The sequence below is a fragment of the Pongo abelii genome, chromosome 6 (genome assembly GCF_028885655.2).
Source record: "Pongo abelii isolate AG06213 chromosome 6, NHGRI_mPonAbe1-v2.0_pri, whole genome shotgun sequence".
Classification (NCBI taxonomy): domain Eukaryota; kingdom Metazoa; phylum Chordata; class Mammalia; order Primates; family Hominidae; genus Pongo; species Pongo abelii.
The window spans coordinates 21,157,331-21,174,579 of NC_071991.2; the positions used below are offsets into that span (position 1 = coordinate 21,157,331).

General features: G+C 47.2%; 2 protein-coding genes and 1 long non-coding RNA gene across 16 annotated transcripts in view; 1 reads left to right on the forward strand and 2 right to left on the reverse strand.

Annotated features, from left to right (window-relative positions):
• LOC134761674 (uncharacterized) overlaps positions 1-11,814 on the reverse strand; it is a 48,515-nt gene extending 36,701 nt beyond the window's left edge. For all 4 annotated transcript variants that reach the window (XR_010140649.1, XR_010140648.1, XR_010140651.1 and 1 more), the window contains exons 1-5: positions 11,463-11,814; positions 9,229-9,669; positions 8,786-8,938; positions 8,131-8,308; positions 41-5,665 (exon numbers count right to left, since the gene is read on the reverse strand). This is a non-coding gene — a long non-coding RNA (uncharacterized LOC134761674). The remainder of the gene's footprint in view (positions 1-40; positions 5,666-8,130; positions 8,309-8,785; positions 8,939-9,228; positions 9,670-11,462) is intronic.
• A 100-nt stretch (positions 11,815-11,914) lies between these two features.
• The window catches only part of LOC103891092 (general transcription factor II-I repeat domain-containing protein 1-like), a 37,632-nt gene continuing 32,297 nt past the window's right edge, over positions 11,915-17,249 (forward strand). For 4 of the 11 annotated variants that reach the window (XR_008527426.2, XR_008527421.2, XM_054560478.2 and 1 more), the window contains exon 1: positions 11,918-12,255. The gene's annotated coding sequence lies outside the window, so the exon portion shown is untranslated. Of the gene's footprint in view, positions 12,256-16,060; positions 17,023-17,249 lie in introns of those variants that run through there. The other 7 variants (XM_063725705.1, XM_054560475.2, XR_010140653.1 and 4 more) reach the window with 6 other exon arrangements.
• LOC129060616 (small ribosomal subunit protein uS5) lies at positions 13,209-14,176 on the reverse strand. Its single transcript, XM_054560473.2, has one exon. The coding sequence runs from the start codon at positions 14,148-14,150 to the stop codon at positions 13,269-13,271; it is 882 nt and encodes a 293-aa protein (XP_054416448.1). The 5' UTR covers positions 14,151-14,176; the 3' UTR covers positions 13,209-13,268.

A 17,249-nucleotide genomic window follows, 5' to 3' on the forward strand; every position in this document is an offset into this window, starting at 1 on the left:
GGTAAATATTTGTCAACAATAAAAAAGATGTATTACTCACAAGAGAGATAAGAGTCAAATAAGAATCCAGGAGTCTTACTTTTTAATCACAAAACAAATCCTTTCCATTGCAAGTAATATCCTCTCAAGGCCAGGAATTCTGTAAGTAGATAGCCTTCCTAAAAAAAATTTCTGGTGGGGCAAAGTGGCTCACATCTGTAATCCCAGCAATTTGGGAGGCCAAGGCGGGTGGATGATGAAGTCAGGATTACCAGACAAGCCTGGCCAACATAGTGAAACCCTGTCTTGGCCAGGCATGGTGGCTCACACCTGTAATCCCAGCACTTTGGGAGGCCGAGGCGGGTGGATCACGAGGTCAAGAGATCGAGACCATGCTGGCTAACACGGTGAAACCCCATGTCTACTAAACGTACAAAAAATTAGCCGGGCGTGATGGCGGGCGCCTATTGTCCCAGCTACTTGGGAGGCTGAGGCAGGAGAATGGCATGAACCCGGGAAGCGGAGCTTGCAGTGAGCCGAGATCGTGCCACTGCACTCCAGCCTGGGCGACAGAGCGAGACTCCGTCTCAAAAAAAAAAAAAAAAAAGAAACCCCATCTTTACTAAAAATACAAAAAAATTAACCGGGCATGGTGACTTGCACCTGTAGTCCCAGCTACTCAGGAGACTGAGGCAAGTGAATCACTTGAACCCAAGAGGCGGAGGTTGCGGTGAGCCGAGATTGCTCCACTGCACTCCACTCTGGGCACAGAGCAAGACTGTGTCTCAAAAACAAAAACAAAAACAACCACAACAACAACAATTCCTGGCCTGGCATAGTGGTCCATGCCTGTAATCCCAGCACTCTGGGAGGCTGAGGCAGGAGGATCACCTGAGTTCAGCAGTTCCAGACCAGCCTGGCCAACATGGTGAAACCCCATCTCTATTAAAAATACAAAATTAGCCTGGTGTAGTGGCGGGCGCCTGTAATCCCAGGTACTCAGGAGACTGAGGCAGGAGAATCGCTTGAACCCAGGAGGCAGAGGCTGCAGTGAGCTGAGATCACAGCATTGTACTCCAGCCTAGATCATGCCACTGCACTCCAGCCTGGGCAACAAGAGTAAAAACTCCGTCACAAAAAAAAAATAAATAAATAAATAAATAAAAAATTCCTGTGGGGAAGGCCTTCTACATAAAGATCTTCAGCTTGAGACTGGAAAAAACGGGTGGACCTTTGGCTTTTACAGCTTGAGCTATAAAGACAGAAAGAAAAAAGGGTATCATTTAAACACAATATGTAGAAAAGAATAATTATTGAATCTGTATTGCTCTTTAATTTTTATAACTTGATCTTTACTTCTGTTACTGTAACTGAGTCCAAAGAAAAATATTATGAGTAAAATAAAAACACCACCAAAAATGCTAATGTTCTGTTCATCAAAGTCTGCAGTGAAATATCCCATTACAGATAGGTGCAGTGACTCACACCTGTAATCCCAGCACTTTAGGAGGCCAAGAAAGGTGAATCAACTGAGGTCAGGAGTTCCAGACCAGCCTGGCAAACATGGTGAATCCACGTCTCTACTAAAAATAAAAACGTAGCCAGGCAAGGTGGCAGGCACCTGTAATCCCAGCTACTCGGGAGGCTGAGGCAGGAGAATCGCTTGAACCCAGGAGGCAGAGGCTGCAGTGAGCTGAGATCACAGCATTGTACTCCAGCCTAGGCAACAAAAGCAAAACTCTATCTCAAAAAAAAAAAAAAAAAAAACAGTAAGAGAATTGTGGAGCAGATGGAGCTGAGTCCTACTCATTGTATTTACTTTCCTAAAATAAAACAACATTATAAAAAACATATGACCGGGCGCAGTGGCTCACGCCTGTACTCCCAACACTTTGGGAGGCCAACGTGGGAGGCTCACCTGAGGTCAGGAGTTTGAGACCAGCCTGGCCAACATGGTGAAACCCCAACTCTACTACAAATGCAAAAATTAGGCAGACCTGGTGGCAGGTGCCTGTGATGCCAGCTACTTGGGAGGCTGAGCCAGGGAGAATTGCCTGAACCTGGGAGATGGATGTTGCAGTGAGCTGAGAGATCACGCCACTGCACTCCAGCGTGGGCGACAGAGCAAGACTCCATCTCAAAAAAAAAAAAGAAAACAAAAGAAAAGCTAGCAGGTGCCATTTGCTATGGGGAGACTAGGGATATGATCTTGCGGCAATCCTTCCATTTTAGTAAATCTTAACAGTGTGATTCCATTCTGTTTTGTCCCCACTTCACTCCAGGGGCAAAACAAGTAAGAAAACCAACTCTATTTCTATTTCTTTCAAAACACATCTAAACAATTAAGAGATGATATGCATGGCTCTATACTCTAAAAGGAAACATTCCTGTGTCCTGGGTATCATGGACATTTCATGAATGCTTGTTCAGGTGACTGATGTAGACTTCAGTAATAACCTGTTCAATGCACTATGCCAGATAAATCTTGCATCTCAAAAGTAGGCCAAATTTTGTTCTTTTAGTTCTGTCTACCCATAAGTGCAACATTTACATGTATTTATAATGGATTAAAAAAAGAAAATGAGTTCACTGTTGTAGAGAGTATTAGAATTTTGACAAATGAGGCCGGGCGGGGTAGCTCTGGCCTGTAATCCCAGCACTTGCGGAGGCCGACATGGGTGGATCATCTGAGGTTGGGAGTTTGAGACTAGCCTGACAAACATGGAGAAACCTTTCCACCTCTATTAAAAATACAAAATTATCCGGGTGTGGTAGCGCATGCCTGTAATCTCAGCTACTCAGTAAGCTGAGGCAGCAGAATTGCTTGAACCCAGGAGGCAGAGGTTGCGGTGAGCCTAGATTGTGCCATTGCACTCTAGCCTGGGCAACAAGAGCAAAACTCCGTCTCAAAGATTAAAAAAAAAAAGTAAAAAAAAAAAATTTTGACAACATCAATTCTCCTGTCCTGGAACATAATTAATAGTTACAAGCATATTATTTCATGTGGAAGGTACCATTTTAAAAAAAACAATGTCAAGCATTAAATAATTATTGCACATAATCTTTTTTTTTTTTTTTTTTGAGATGGAGTCTCACTCTGTCGCCCAGGCTGGAGTGCAGTGGCGGGATCTCGGCTCACTGTAAGCTCCGCCTCCCAGGCTCATGCCATTCTCCTGCCTTAGCCTCCCGAGTAGCTGGGACTACAGGCGCCCACCACCATGCCCGTCTAAGTTTTTGTACTTTTAGTAGAGATGGGGTTTCATCCAGTTAGTCAGGATTGTCTCGATCTCCTGACCTCATGATCCACCCACCTCGGCCTCCCAGAGTGCTGGGATTACAGGTGTGAGCCACCATGGCCGGCCTGCACATAATCTTCTAATCTGACTTAAGACTGAAGACCTACCTCCTGAAGCTGGTTTATCAAGCTGTAAATCTTCATGTCTTAAATTCATAAGTTCATGTCTGAAAGGTGAGACTACTTAATATTCACTAGGCAATATTCAGCAAAGTAACATCCACTAGTACATACTTAACATTGAATCACCAAGGGTGGTTTTGAAAAGACAAGACAGGCTGGGCACGATCGCTCACACCTGTAATCCCAGCACTTCGGGAGGCCGAGACTGGCAGATCACAAGGTCAGGAGTCCTAGACCAGCCTGGCCAACATGGTGAAACATTGTCTCTACTAAAACTACAAAAATTAGCCGTGCGTGGTGGCAGGTGCCTGTAATCCCAACTACTCAGGAGGCTGAAGCAAGAGAAGTGCTCGAACCCAGGAGGTGGAGGCTGCAGTGAGCCAAGGTCATGCCACTGCACTCCAACCTGGGTGACAGAGCAAGACTCCATCTCAGGGGAAAAAAAAATTAAGAAAAGAAAAGACAATCTGGATGCTCGAGCACCACTAAACCTTCATTTGAGGTTTCTACAGAGTAACAAAACAAAATAATAATTGTAAACTGTCTCACAAGGTGCTTCACGGAGCATGTGTTCTCACAAGTGACCTACTTTACAACCTACAGGTCTTTGAAGCATATTACAAAAATCTTAAATGGGATCCTTTAATATCACATTGCATTCAACACTATCTTCCTCTACACATCTAGAAAAACAATCATATATTCCCATATATGCTATAAAAATCTCAGGTCTAAAAGCAAGACATGGATACTATTATTTTTAGCAATAAGTAGCAGAAAATTGTGAAAGAAAATGTCAGTTGCATGCCAGTCAGGTGCGGGCAGTGTTCATGTTTCAAAAGCTAACACTGGCATGACTGACTCAATGTTGGACCCAAACAAATTAAAAAATGGTAGATAAAAATACATACAATACGCCGGGCGCGGTGGCTCAAGTCTGTAATCCCAGCACTTTGGGAGTCTGAGGCGCGTGGATCACAAGCTCAGGAGGTCAAGACCAGCCTAGCCAATAATGGTAAAACCCCGTCTCTGCTAAAAATACAAAAATCAGCTGGGCATGTTGGTAGGCACCTGTACTCCTAGCTACTCGGGAGGTTGAGGCAGGAGAATTGCTTAAAGCTGGGAGGTGGAGGTTGCAGTGAGCCGAGATTGCGCCACTGCCCTCCAGCCTGGGCTACAGAGCAACACTCTGTCTCAAAACAACAACAAAAAAACATAAAATAACTCAAACAATTAAATATAACCCTAGTGGTGAATGAACATTTGTCAACAATAACAAAGATATATTACTAAGAACAGAGATAGGAGTCCAACAAGAACCCAAGAGTCTTACTTTTTAATCACAAAATGAATCCTTTCCTTTGCAAGGAATTCCATAAGTAGATAGCCTTCTTAAAAAAGATTCCTGGCGGGGCGAGGTGGTTCATGCCTGTAATCTCAGCACTTTGGGACGCTGAAGCGGGAGGATCACCTGAGGTCAGGAGTTTGAGACCCGCCTGGTCAACATGGTGAAACCCCAACTCTACTAAAAATACAAAAATTAGGCGGGCGTGGTGGTGGGTGCCTCTAATCACAGCTACTCAGGAGGCTGAGCGAGGAGAATTGCTTGAACCTGGGAGGCAGATGTTCAGTAAGCCGAGATCATACCATTGCACTCCACCATGGGCAATAAGAGTGAAACTCTAGCTCAAAAAAGAAAGAAATATCCCATTGCTTTAAGGCAATGTAGACACAGCCAGACTTTCTACAAAAATCTGAACCACATTATAAAGCCAAAAAAAATCACCATCTAATTTTATTTAATACATACAGTACTAAATGGAAGAGGTAATATTTTCAAAACATAAACATTAGTGTAACCTTATTGGACTTTTACAAATAATTTTTTACATAACAGAAGCTGAAGATTCTTGTGAACTGCAACATTTCAGCAAGCATTTATTTACTCAAAATTAAAATAATAACAACAGCTATAAAAAGTCAAGAGCTGGCCAGGCGTGGTAGCTCACGCCTGTAACCCCAGCACTTTGTGAGGCTGAGGAAGGTCGATCACCTGAGGTCAGGAGTTCCAGACCAGCATGACCAACATGGTGAAACCCCGTATCTACTAAAAATACAAAAACTAGCAGGGCGAGGTGGCACTCGCCTGTATTTCCAGCTACTGGGGAGGCTGAGGCGAGAGGATTGCTTGAACCTGAGAGGTGGAGGTTGCAGTGAGCTGAGATGGTGCCACTGCACTCCAGCCTGGGTGACAGAGCAAGACTCTCTCTCAAAGAAAAAAAAAGTCAAGAGCATGGGAAGTATTAAAATCAAACATAATCAATGGTCTCCCATCAGAACAGCTCCATTTTTTGGCTATCATTGTGTTAATGTCTATTTGCTAAACATTGATATTTGTATTAAAGTTTCAAGTGTACCATGTAACACATTAGTGCTGACTTACGTTTAATATCCTTTGCTGTACACTAAACTTCAGTATTATATATCACAACAAAACTATCTTTCCCTAAGGTAATTACCACTAATATTGCATTAAAATTATGAAATGTGAAGTTTGTTTTTATAACTTCACAACAGCTGAACATTATTGTCTTTAAACAAAATAATCTAATCAATCACCATCACAATAAAAGCCCCACAACATAATCTGTTTCACCTTATAAAAAGCACTGACATTTATAAAATGGTCATAGTCAATTTATAAAACTGTAATAGCAAATTATTTTTACTCAGAATAGTACTAACTATAAGAAAAACATAGGCCAGGTGTGGTGGCTCACGCCTGTAATCCCAGCACTTTGGGAGGCAGGTGGATCATTTGAGGTCAGGAGTTCGAGACCAGCCTGGCCTACAAGACAAAAAACTCTGTCTCTACTAAAAATACAAAAATTAGCTGGGCGTGGTGGTGCACGCCTGTAATCCCAGCTACTTTGGAGGCTGAAGCAGCAAAATTTCTTGAACCTGGGAAGCAGAGGTTGCAGTGAGCCGAGATAGTACCACTGCACTCCAGCCTGGGTGACAGAGCGAGATTCTGTCTCAATCAATCAACCAATAAAAACATAAGAAGGAAACATTTACTATGTATTTATATGCCTGGTATTATGTGAAGCACTTTACTATCTTATCAAATCTTTGGGATGGATCTTCAGTTCTCATGAACACAAAAGAGGATATTAAGGCTCAGAAAGGAGAAGAGATGTGGCCAGGCCGTGTCCCCAGAGCCTAAGACGTTACCACTACGTTACGGTGCTTCCAAATAGCACATGTTATGAGGTTTTTGCTTTAAAATGAACCAATAAAAAACAAAGGCAAAAAAGGCGTACGCTATTAAAAAGTGGAAAAAACACTAAAAGAACCTTAAGCTCATAACTAAAAATATTGTGGAAAAGTTATTTAATTCATTAGTAAATTTACTCTAATTCTAGACTTTCATTGAGGGGTAGGTTATATTACTCACGATGAAGAAAAAATGTTCAAGTATATTAACATAAACATCATCAATATGGTTTATCACGTTTAAATATTCACTTAAATCACTTCAGTTAAAATTCTGCATGTCATACAATTCTATAGCTTGCTAGTAGATTGCAAAATAAATAGTCATCCAAATAAAAACGGCAAAACACATGATGTTTTTCACTGGTTGTTGCTATTTTTAGGTGAGCATTTACTATATACCATCAGAGAGACGATAATAACAAATTGCTAATTTCTTTCATCATTATATAAAGGTGGCTTTAGGATAGAATAGGATAAGGGAAAAGAAGAATTTGAAATCTAACATCAACTCAGCGATGCATCAAGACAAAGGCAGAAACAATAGGGGCATCTTGGTGAATACCGAATTTTTTCTTCAGACAGAATTTTGCTCTTGTTGCCCAGGCTAGAATGCAGTGGCACCATCTTGCCTCACTGCAACCTCCACCTCCCAGGTTCAAGCAGTGCTCCCGCCTCAGCCTCCCAAGTAGCTGGGACTAAAGGCATGTGCCACCACGCCCGGATAATTTTGCATTTTTAGTAGGTCAGGCTGGTCTCGAACTCCCACCTCAGGTGATCTGCCTGCCTCGGCCTCCCAGAGTGCTGGGATTACAGGTGTGAGCCACTGCGCCCGGCCGAATAACGAATTTAACATAGCAGATTGAGAGAAACAATTAGTTTAAAAAAATATTATTTGGCCGGGCACGGTGGCTCACGCCTATAATCCCAGCACTTTGGGAGGCCAAGGTGGGTGGATCACAATGTCTAGAGTTTAAGACCAGCCTGGCCAAGATCGTGAAACCTTGGCTCACCTAAAAATACAAAAATTAGTGGGGCATGGTGGCGGGCACCTGTAATCCCACCTGCTCGGTAGGCTGAGGCAGAGAATTGCTTGAACCTGGCAGACAGAGGTTGCAGTGAACTGAGATCATGCCACTGCACTTCAGCCGCAGTGACAGGGCGAGACTCCATCTCAAAAAAAAAAAAAAAAAAAAAATATATATATATATATATATATGTAGAGATATATATATATATTTTAATCAAATCCCTAAGATCCAGGGCTTTGCAATAAATATATAAAGAAATCCGAAATAGCCACACTGAAAGTATAAAAGAAATGCTAATTGATAATTAGAGAAATACAACTTTTCCTTAGTTTTCTAGTAATCTAGAAACAAAGAAAGTTTCTAATATTTAGACAGACACTACAAAGTGCCTTACATGGAAAGACGTGTAAGGATGGCATGACTCACCAGCAGCCCTGGGCTTGTCCACAGTACCCCCATGATGAAACAGCAACTCCATTGTGTAAATGCTCATGAACAAACTATTACAGGACTTTTCCAGTTTAGACACACCATATTTTCTTTCAGACAATTCTTCAACCTGTTTACGTAGATCAGTGATACGACTATTCCATTTCTCTGAAAACTGACCAGAAGTTGATTCTCAACAATACATCCCTATATCACAGCAGCAATAACATATAATGACTTATTTCCTGTATTTTACATTCTAACAGACCATATCATTTTACTGCTTTCAAAAAAAATTTTCCCCTTTTTGGTGGTTCTTAGAATTAGTTTAATGGGAGACTATAAGAGAAGTTTTAAAGTTTAGTACCTCTTTTTAGCCTTTTAATTTATGAAAAGCAGGAGGGCAGAAAAGATCAATCAAATTAAACATGACAACAGGGAGGCCACAATGAGGAGGTCTCCAGGGGTCTTTTAGCAAACTTCCTAAAACATGTCTCAGCTGTATGGAAATAAGATTTTACAGTGGCGGTGGTACAGGCCTATAATCCTAGCACTTCGGGAGCAGAGGCTGGGCAGATCGCTTTGAGCTAAGCGCAACATAGTGGAAAACCCCCTCCACTCCCACACCCCCCAGTCCCGCCCCCGTCTCTACCAAAAATACAAAACTTAGCCAGGCGTAGTGGCAGGCGCCCGTAGTCTCAGCTACTTGGGAGGCTGAGGCAGGAGAATTCCTTGAACCCAGGAGGCGGATGTTGCAGTGGGCTGAGACTGCGGCCACTGCCAGCCTGGATGACAGAACAAGACTCTGTCTCAAAAAAGAAAAAACAAAAACACAAGGTTAAGAGGAACCCCAGACCTTACAGATACAAGTTTAACAGGGACCCCAAAGCAAAAAATCCCAACCCTTTTTCTCCCAATCATTGAAACACCAGGAGGGTGTAATAGTTTTGCAGCCTAGCTGTAGCAGGCTGATGCCCCCAAGATGCCCACATCATAATCCGATGAACATGACCTTATATGGCAAAAGGGGCTTTGCACGTATAATGAAGTTGAGAGTCTTTGGCCAGCTTGTCGCCACAGGGTTTATGTACTCACCTGGATCCTTATAAGAGCAGAGCAGGTGATGGAGAGTGGTGGGAGGTGTAGTGATGAAAGCAGGAAACTCGAGTCATTCGAGAAGGGCAGCACAAGCTGAGGAGTACAGGCCGCCTCCAGGGCCAGGAAACGGATTCTCCCACAGAGCCTGGGAAGGCACTGAGCCTGCTCCCACCTTGACTCAGTGGGACTGACTTTAGAATTCTGGCCTTTGGAACTGTAAGGGAATATCTCTGTGCTGTTTTAAGCCACTAAGTGTGTGGTAATTTGTTGCAGCAGCAACGGGGAACTAGTATTGTAGTGAAGCCTCAAAACCCACCTGAAGGGGCCAGGCGCAGTGGCTTACGCCTGTCATCCCAGCACTTTGGGAAGCCGAGGTGGGCAGATCACTTCAGGTCAGGAGTTCCAGACCAGCCTGGCCAACATGGTGAAACCCCGTCTCTACAAAAAATACAAAAATTAGCCAGCTGTGGTGGCGCATGTCTGTAATCTCAGCTACTCAGGAGGCTGAGACATGGGAATTGCTTGAACCCGGTGGGGGCAGGCAAAGGTTGCAGTGAGCAGAGATTGCACCACTGCCCTCCAGCCTGGGTGACAGAGTGAGACTGCGTGTAAAAAAAAAAAAAAACCCCACCTGAAGAAGGTTTCCAGTTCTGCCAGCAGTCTCCCACCCAACCCCCAAAAAGCAGACATTCCTTTGCTGTGGGCCATGGAGAGGCAGAAGGAAGCGCCTCCTCATGGCAGAGGCCTACCCAGGAGAAACCCAGGGGAAGGCACTGCCGGGCCAGCCCCTCTGCCAAAGCCATTTTCTTTTTTCTTTTTTTTTTTTTTTGAGACACAGTTTCACTCTGTCTCCCAGGCTGGAGTACAGTAGCACGATCTTGGCTCACTTCAACCTCTACCTCTCCAGTTCAAACGATTCTCCTGCCTCAGCCTCCCAAATAGCAGGGATTATAGGGGCGTAGCACACCTAGCTAACTTTTTTATTTTTAGTAGAGATACGGTTTTGCCATGTTGCCCAGGCTGGACTCGAACTCCTGGCCTCAAGTGATCCACCTGTCTCAGCCTCCCAAAGTGCTGGGATTACAGGCATGAGCCACCGCACCTAGCACTCGTCAAGGTCTTTGATGGCAGGTTTTTCCAGGTGATCAGTCCTTGTCTGGTCTGGCTTTGTCACACTCTCCCTCTCACCAAGTCCGAACCCCTAGCTAGTTTTCAGAGGAGGAGAGTGTGTACCCACCAAGTTCGAATCCCTAGCTAGTTTTCAGAGGAGGAGAGTGTGTACCCCAATCCTAGCTTGGTATGGTTCAGATCTGTATTTAACTCATGAAGCCTGGCTGCTCCCCAGGCCCTGGAGAAAAAAAGGGTCTCGATGCAGGTATGATACAGGACGGGCCTGTCCCCAGGACCGTGTAAGAGGGAAGACCAATGTGCCACCAGGTTGGCAGGACTGGGGAAGGGAAAGTGTTATGGTAGCCCCAAGTCTAAAAAGAGACAGCAGAGGGAGCACGACAGTGCTCCCATGGAACTCAAGCCGCTGCCTGAGTGAGGTGAGGGAAGAGTGCACCCACTGACATCAGGGGGCAGAGAGGCGCGGTTCCAGCGCGGCTTTTCCCGCTTCTTGCCATGTTACTCTGATCCCCTTCAGGTGAGCCCGTCCATTTTGGGCCCAGGGTTGCCGCTGGGGCCTGTACCCAAATGCAGCCCCCCATGGCCATGGCCCCAGGAGTGGGGCAGAGCAGGGAGGAGTCCTGGACTGAGGAGACCCAGGGGCAGGAAGGAATGGGCCTCAAACTCCAGGAGGGGGTCCTTCTCATGGGTCCTGCTTTCTGGCCTCTCCTCGCTTACCCCTGGGCTGATCACCCTGGGAAGAACTGAGCCAAGGTTTCTCACCCTCAAGTCCGAGGGGTTCAATTACCGGGCCCTTAGGGAGGTGTCAGCCCCCTGAAACGATGCAAGGTGCCCGGCCTAATTTTTATATTTTTAGTAGAGATGGGGTTTCACATGTTGGCCAGGCTGGTCTCGAGTTCCTGACTTCAAGTGATGGCCTGCCTAGGGCACCCAAAATGTTGGCATTACAGGCGGGAGCAAACGCGCTGGGCCAGCCCTATTTATTTCAGCCTATACATTTTGCACTTGTTAAAAGTATTTGAACATACAATTCTGTTTTCTTTAAGCAGTCCCTCCCTGTTGCACACTTGGATAGTTTTTTTACTTTTTTAGACAGTGTTTACCTCAGTCTCGCAGGCTGGAGTGCTGTGATGGGATCATAGGTCATTGCAGCCTTGAACTTTGGGGTTCAAGTATCTGGGAAGCTGAAGTGGGACTACAGAGACGGGGTCGCGCCATGTTGCCTAGGCTGCTCTTTAACTCCTGGCCTGAAAGGATCCTTCCACCTCGGCGCCCGGATATAGTTTTCTAGTTTTGACCCACAGAAATACCGTGCTGGGTCAGAGTTTGTCAACTACCCTTCTCCAGCCAGCAACACACACAACATGGCGGGGAAGACGCGGTTACCAGGCACCACTCTGAAGACAGAAGAGCCCAGCTCCAGGCACTGTAGCGTCACTGTGACGTCGCGGAAGGCCTGGCGCTATTACGTCGCCGAGGGCACGCGCCTGTGACGTCAGCGAAGGCGCGCCCCAGTGACGACACAGACACCCGCCCCTCATGTGGAACCAATCGGAACTCGAGGTGCGGCTGCCCGGGTGTCCAGAAGCGCGCATGCGCAGACGCGCGGCCACAACCGGCCGCTCAGTGTTCGTAGGCTCCGACCAGGCCGCTAACACCAGTAAGCTACAAGGAGGAGGTTTACCACTGCCTGTGCTACTACTACCGGCGCGACTTCCCAGCCTGCAACGTAGGGCGCAGCAAGGGCCTGACGCTGAGCGAGCAGGCGCTGCACACCAAGCGGTTGTCGCCGGGCGGGCACAAACAGATGGTCAGGCAAAAGCTCCTCAATGGCCACTGCAAGCCAGCTAGCTCCGGCTGCAGCCGTTGCCGCACACTCGCCTCACCTGAGCCTGGGTACGTGCGCCCCCCAACACCTCCTCCAGCCAGGTCCCGGGGACCCCGCAGCGTCCCCCGCCGCCCGGCGCCGCTCATCCTGGGCAGGCTCGGCTCCCTCTGAGGCTGCCCTGCTTTAGGGAGCTGAACCCCCCCATCTTGACAGCTGATGGCCGTTGCAACAACATTAAAGCCTTTGGAACTTTGTAGCGGGGCTACAAGGGGCTAGGAAACGAAGAAAACATCTTTTTAAAAATATAAGCTACCGGGCCGAGCGCAGTGGTTCACGCCTGTTATCCCAGCACTTTGGGAGGCCGAGGCGGGTGGATCACGAGGTCAGGAATTCAAGACCGTCTTGGCTAGCATAGTGAAACCCCGTCTCCACCAAAAATACAAAAATTAGCCGGGCGTGGTAGCGGGCACCTGTAATACCAGCTACTCGGGAAGCTGAGGCAGAGGCAGAGAATTGCTTGAACCCGGGAGGCGGAGGTTGCAGTGAGGCGAGATCGCGCCACTGCACTCCAGCCTGGGCGACAGAGCGAGACTCCGTCTAAAAAAAAAAAAAAATTGGTGTTCTGATGTATATTGCACAGTGTGTCAACCTCAAATAATAAACAGGGTCAGAATCTAAAGGGAGTTTATTCATGCACAGAGTTTAAGGAGGGCCACCTGGGAAGCACGGATACCCAAGAGTGGAAGACAGTGTTCCAAGGCTTAGAAGTTTGGGATCACTTGCATAGAGAAAGTTTAGGGAAGCTTAGCAGAATTTCAGCATCTCTCCGTTTAAGGCTTAATATATAGTTAAAACAATCTGATTGGTCCAGGTGGTCTTTCTTTCACTCTGTCACCCAGGCTGGAGTGCAGTGGTGCAATCGTAACTCATTACAGCCTCAGCCTCCCTGGCTCAAGCGATCCTCCCACCTGGGCATCCCTAGTAGCTGGGACTACAGGCATGCACCAACACACCTGACTAATTTTTGTATTTTTTTTTTTTTTCACACTTAATTCACTTTATTTTTTCTTGTATAAAAATCCTATGTTGTAGCCACAGCTGGAGCCTGAGTCCGCTGCACAGAGACTCTGGTGTGGGTCTTGACGAGGTGGTCAGTGAATTCCTGATAGGGAGACTTGGTAAATACAGTCTCCTTCCAGAGGTCAGGGGTCAGGTAGCTGTAGGTCTTAGAAATGGCATCAAAGGTGGCCTTGGCGAAGTTACCCAGGGTGGCAGTGCAGCCCCGGGCTGAGGTGTAGCAGTCGTCGATACCAGCCATCATGAGCAGCTTCTTAGGCACAGGTGCGGAGACGATGCCAGTGCCCCTGGGTGCAGGGATGAGGCGCACCAGCACAGAGCCGCAGCGGCCTGTCACCTTGCAAGGGACGGTGTGGGGCTTGCCGATCTTGTTCCCCCAGTAGCCTCTGCGCACGGGGACAATGGAGAGCTTGGCCAGGATGATGGCCCCACGGATGGCGGTGGCCACCTCCTTGGAGCACTTAACACCCAGACCGACGTGGCCATTGTAGTCCCCGATAGCAACAAACGCCTTGAACCTGGTGCGCTGGCCGGCACGGGTCTGCTTCTGCACTGGCATAATCTTCAAAACCTCATCCTTGAGAGAGGCCCCCAGGAAGAAGTCAATGATCTCTGATTCCTTAATGGGCAGGGAGAAGAGATAGATCTCCTCCAGAGACTTGATCTTCATGTCCTTGACCAAGCGGCCCAACTTGGTGACGGGCATCCACTCCTTATCCTCGGCCTTGCCTCCGCGAGCTCCGCGGCCTCGGCCCCGGCCCCGTCCCCGGCCGCGACCCCGGCCCCGGATGCCACTGCCGAAACCTCCGCGGAAGCCACCGCGGTTCCCCATCCCAGGGCCACCAGGGCCTCCGGGCCCCCCCGCTGCACCGGCGTCATCCGCCATTTGGTGTTTTTTTGGAAAAGAAGCTAATTTTTGTATTTTTTGTAGAGACAGGGTTTCACCACATTGCCCAGGCCAGTCTCAAATTCCTGGGCATAAGCAGTCATCTCACCTCGGCCTCCCAAAGTACTGGGATTACAGGCATGAGCGACTGCACCCAGACGAGGTGGTCTTTTTTCCGGGAAAGGTGGATTTTACCTTCTACACTGAAGATGTACTTACATCATGGGGTCTTTTGTGCCATCTGGTGTGAGTTAGGTACAGAACAATAAAGGAGGCAGTTAATCTGTAACAAAGATAAGTGATTGTAAGGAGAGGAGGACTAGTCTCTGGTCTCTCATAGTCATTTGCAGAATGAAAATAATAAGGAAGGAATAAATTATAATTTAAGAAGCAGAAGTTACAAACATGCTATGTGACTCGGTCAGGGTGTAACTTCCCTCTTGGCATGATAAATTTATAGAGGGTCGTGATACTTTTTTTTTCTTTTATACTTGCTAGATTCTCTGCACTGTTGATCCCACAACAATTCTTCCAGGTAGATGCTGCTATCCACTTTTTTGTTGTTTGTTTTTGAGGCAGAGTCTTGCTCTGTCATCCAGGCTGGAGTGCAGTGGCGTGATCATGGCTCACTGCAACCTCTGCCTCCTGGGTTCAAGCAATTCTCCAACCTCAGCCTCCCCAGTAGCTGGGATTACAGGTGCCCACTACCACACCCAGCTAATTTTTGTGTTTTTAATAGAGACCAGGTTTCACTTTGTTGACCAGGCTGGTCTTGAACTCCTGACCTCAGATGATCCACCCGACTCGGCCTCCCAAAGTGCTGGGATTACAGGCATGAGCCACCGTGCCCCGCCCACATTTTAGAAAACGGATTCTAAGGCACAGAGAGTTCAAGTACCTTTCCAAAGATGACACAGCTCCTAAAGTGCTAGGATTACAGGCATGAGCCACTGCTCCCAGCCTTTTAAACTCAATTTAAATTATAAATGTGATCACTATAGAAAATATGTGTGTTATTTATCTGCTGCTATGTAACAAATTACTCCAGACCTAGTGGCTTAAAATAAATACTTAGGGCCAGGCACAGTGGCTCATACCTATAATCCCAACACTTTGGGAGGCCGAGGTGGGCAGATCACTTGAGTCCAGCAGTTTAAGATCAGCCTGGGCAACATAGTGAGACTCCATCTCTACAGAAAATGCAAACATTAGAGGATTTTGCATGTGTGTGTTTTTCTATTTACACATGTGTGATATGAAACAGTTAAATGATAGACAACTGTGTAACACATGGAGCAGGTGCAGTGGCTCATGTCTGTAATCCTAGCACTTTGGGAGGCCAATGTGGGAGGATCGCTTGAGCCCAGGAGTTCGAGACCAGCTTGGGCAACATGACAAAACCCTTTCTCTACAAAAAATTTTAAAAAGTAGCCAGCCGTGGTGGTGCGCGCCTCTAGTTCCAGCTACTGAGGAGACTGAGGCAGGTGGATCGCTTGATCCCAGGAGTTTACAACCAGCCTGGGCAGCAAAGCAAGACCCCATCTCTACAAAAAATAAAACAATTAACTGGATGTGGTGGTACATACCTGTAGTCCCAGCTATTCGGGAGGCTGAGGTGGGAGAATCGCTTGAGCCCAAGAGGTTGAGGCTGCAGTGGGCTGCGATTGCACCACTGCACTCCAGCCTGGGTAGCAGAGCAAGACCCTGTCTCTTGAAACAAAACAAAAAACTATGTAACACATGAAGGAAAAAGCTCCAATCACATCCTCCTAAGGCAACCACTAGTATTCCTAGTACCTACCCTTTGTATGTTTTTCTCTATGTGCTAACTCATGTGATGACTATTTTAAACAAATTGTCCCGTGTTCTCACCTGGATTTTTTTTTTTTTTTTTTTTTTTTGAGACGGAATCTCACCCTGTTGCCCAGGCTGGACTGCAGTGGCTTGACCTCGCTGCAACCTCCACCTCCCAGGTTCACGAGATTCTCCTGTTTCGGCCTCCCGAGTAGCTGGGATTACAGGCACTCACCACCATGCCTGGCCAATTTATATTTCTAGTAGACACGGGGTTTCCCCATGTTGGCCAGGCTGGTCTCGAACTCCTGGCCTCAAGTGATCCACCCACCTCGGCCTCCCAAAGTGCTGGGATGACAAGCATGAGCCACCGTGCCTGGCCGAGGACTTTGTCTTGTTCCCATGTGTCCTCGGTGTCTACAACAGACTAGCTTGGGAGGTACATGCAAAATGATCTCAGCCTGCTTCTGTATGAAGGCCAGGGTGGGCACCTGTATGGAATCAGGATCCCTGATCCCATTGGAGTGGGTGCCGTGCATCAGAGTTGGGGTCCCCTAGCCCTCCATTCCCCAGCTATCTGGTCTGACGTCAGCAGTGCAAGGCTTAGGAGATGATGAACATGGCTTCCCGGCATCCTCTTTTCTCTTTTAGACAAAGGCTTGAGTGAGGACCCACGGCCTGAGGAGAGGCCCGTGGAGGGTGAGGCACTGTCTACCCCCAACGTTTTACGCCCACCGCCACCCCATGTCTCCTCCCCTGCCCTCCATCTACCCTTGGCCTCTGGGTCTCTTCCTTCTCTCCATCCCATCTTTCTCCAGCACCCTGGTTTGGGGGTGGGAGTCCTGTGGGCTGCCTGAGATGGGAGGAGATTTAAGGATATGTCTTCTAGAACCAGGAGGTACCTGGTCAGAGCTGCAAGCAGTTCCCACTGCTAAGGGAAATTACAAGACTTTGTTTGCTGCTTTCCACAAAGGTTTCAAGACTGGGAACTGAGCCTCCTCTATCTGAACAAGTAGAATAGAGGCCTGAAAGCACAAAATTGGCTTTGTGTCCAGCAGACACACCCATTTTCAGAAACGTGAGAATTCCCTCCCTGCTGAGAATGGAAGTAGGACAGAGAGAGAGGGAGGCCAGCGTGAGGGTGGGTCTGTTTCACCTCTGGAGTATCCTGGAATGGAATGAGGGAGTGTCAGAGGAGAGAATTGTCACTTCCCCAAACCTGGCCTGGCAGGAGGAAGCATGAAGTCTTCCACTGCCACCTGGTGGCGGCGTGCTCAATTTGCAGGCTTAGTGTGTACCCGCTAG

What these genes read in the sequence shown, in the direction of transcription:
- LOC129060616 (XM_054560473.2), bottom strand. Translation starts at nt 14,150, where the DNA reads ATGGCGGATGACGCCGGTGCAGCGGGGGGGCCCGGAGGCCCTGGTGGC.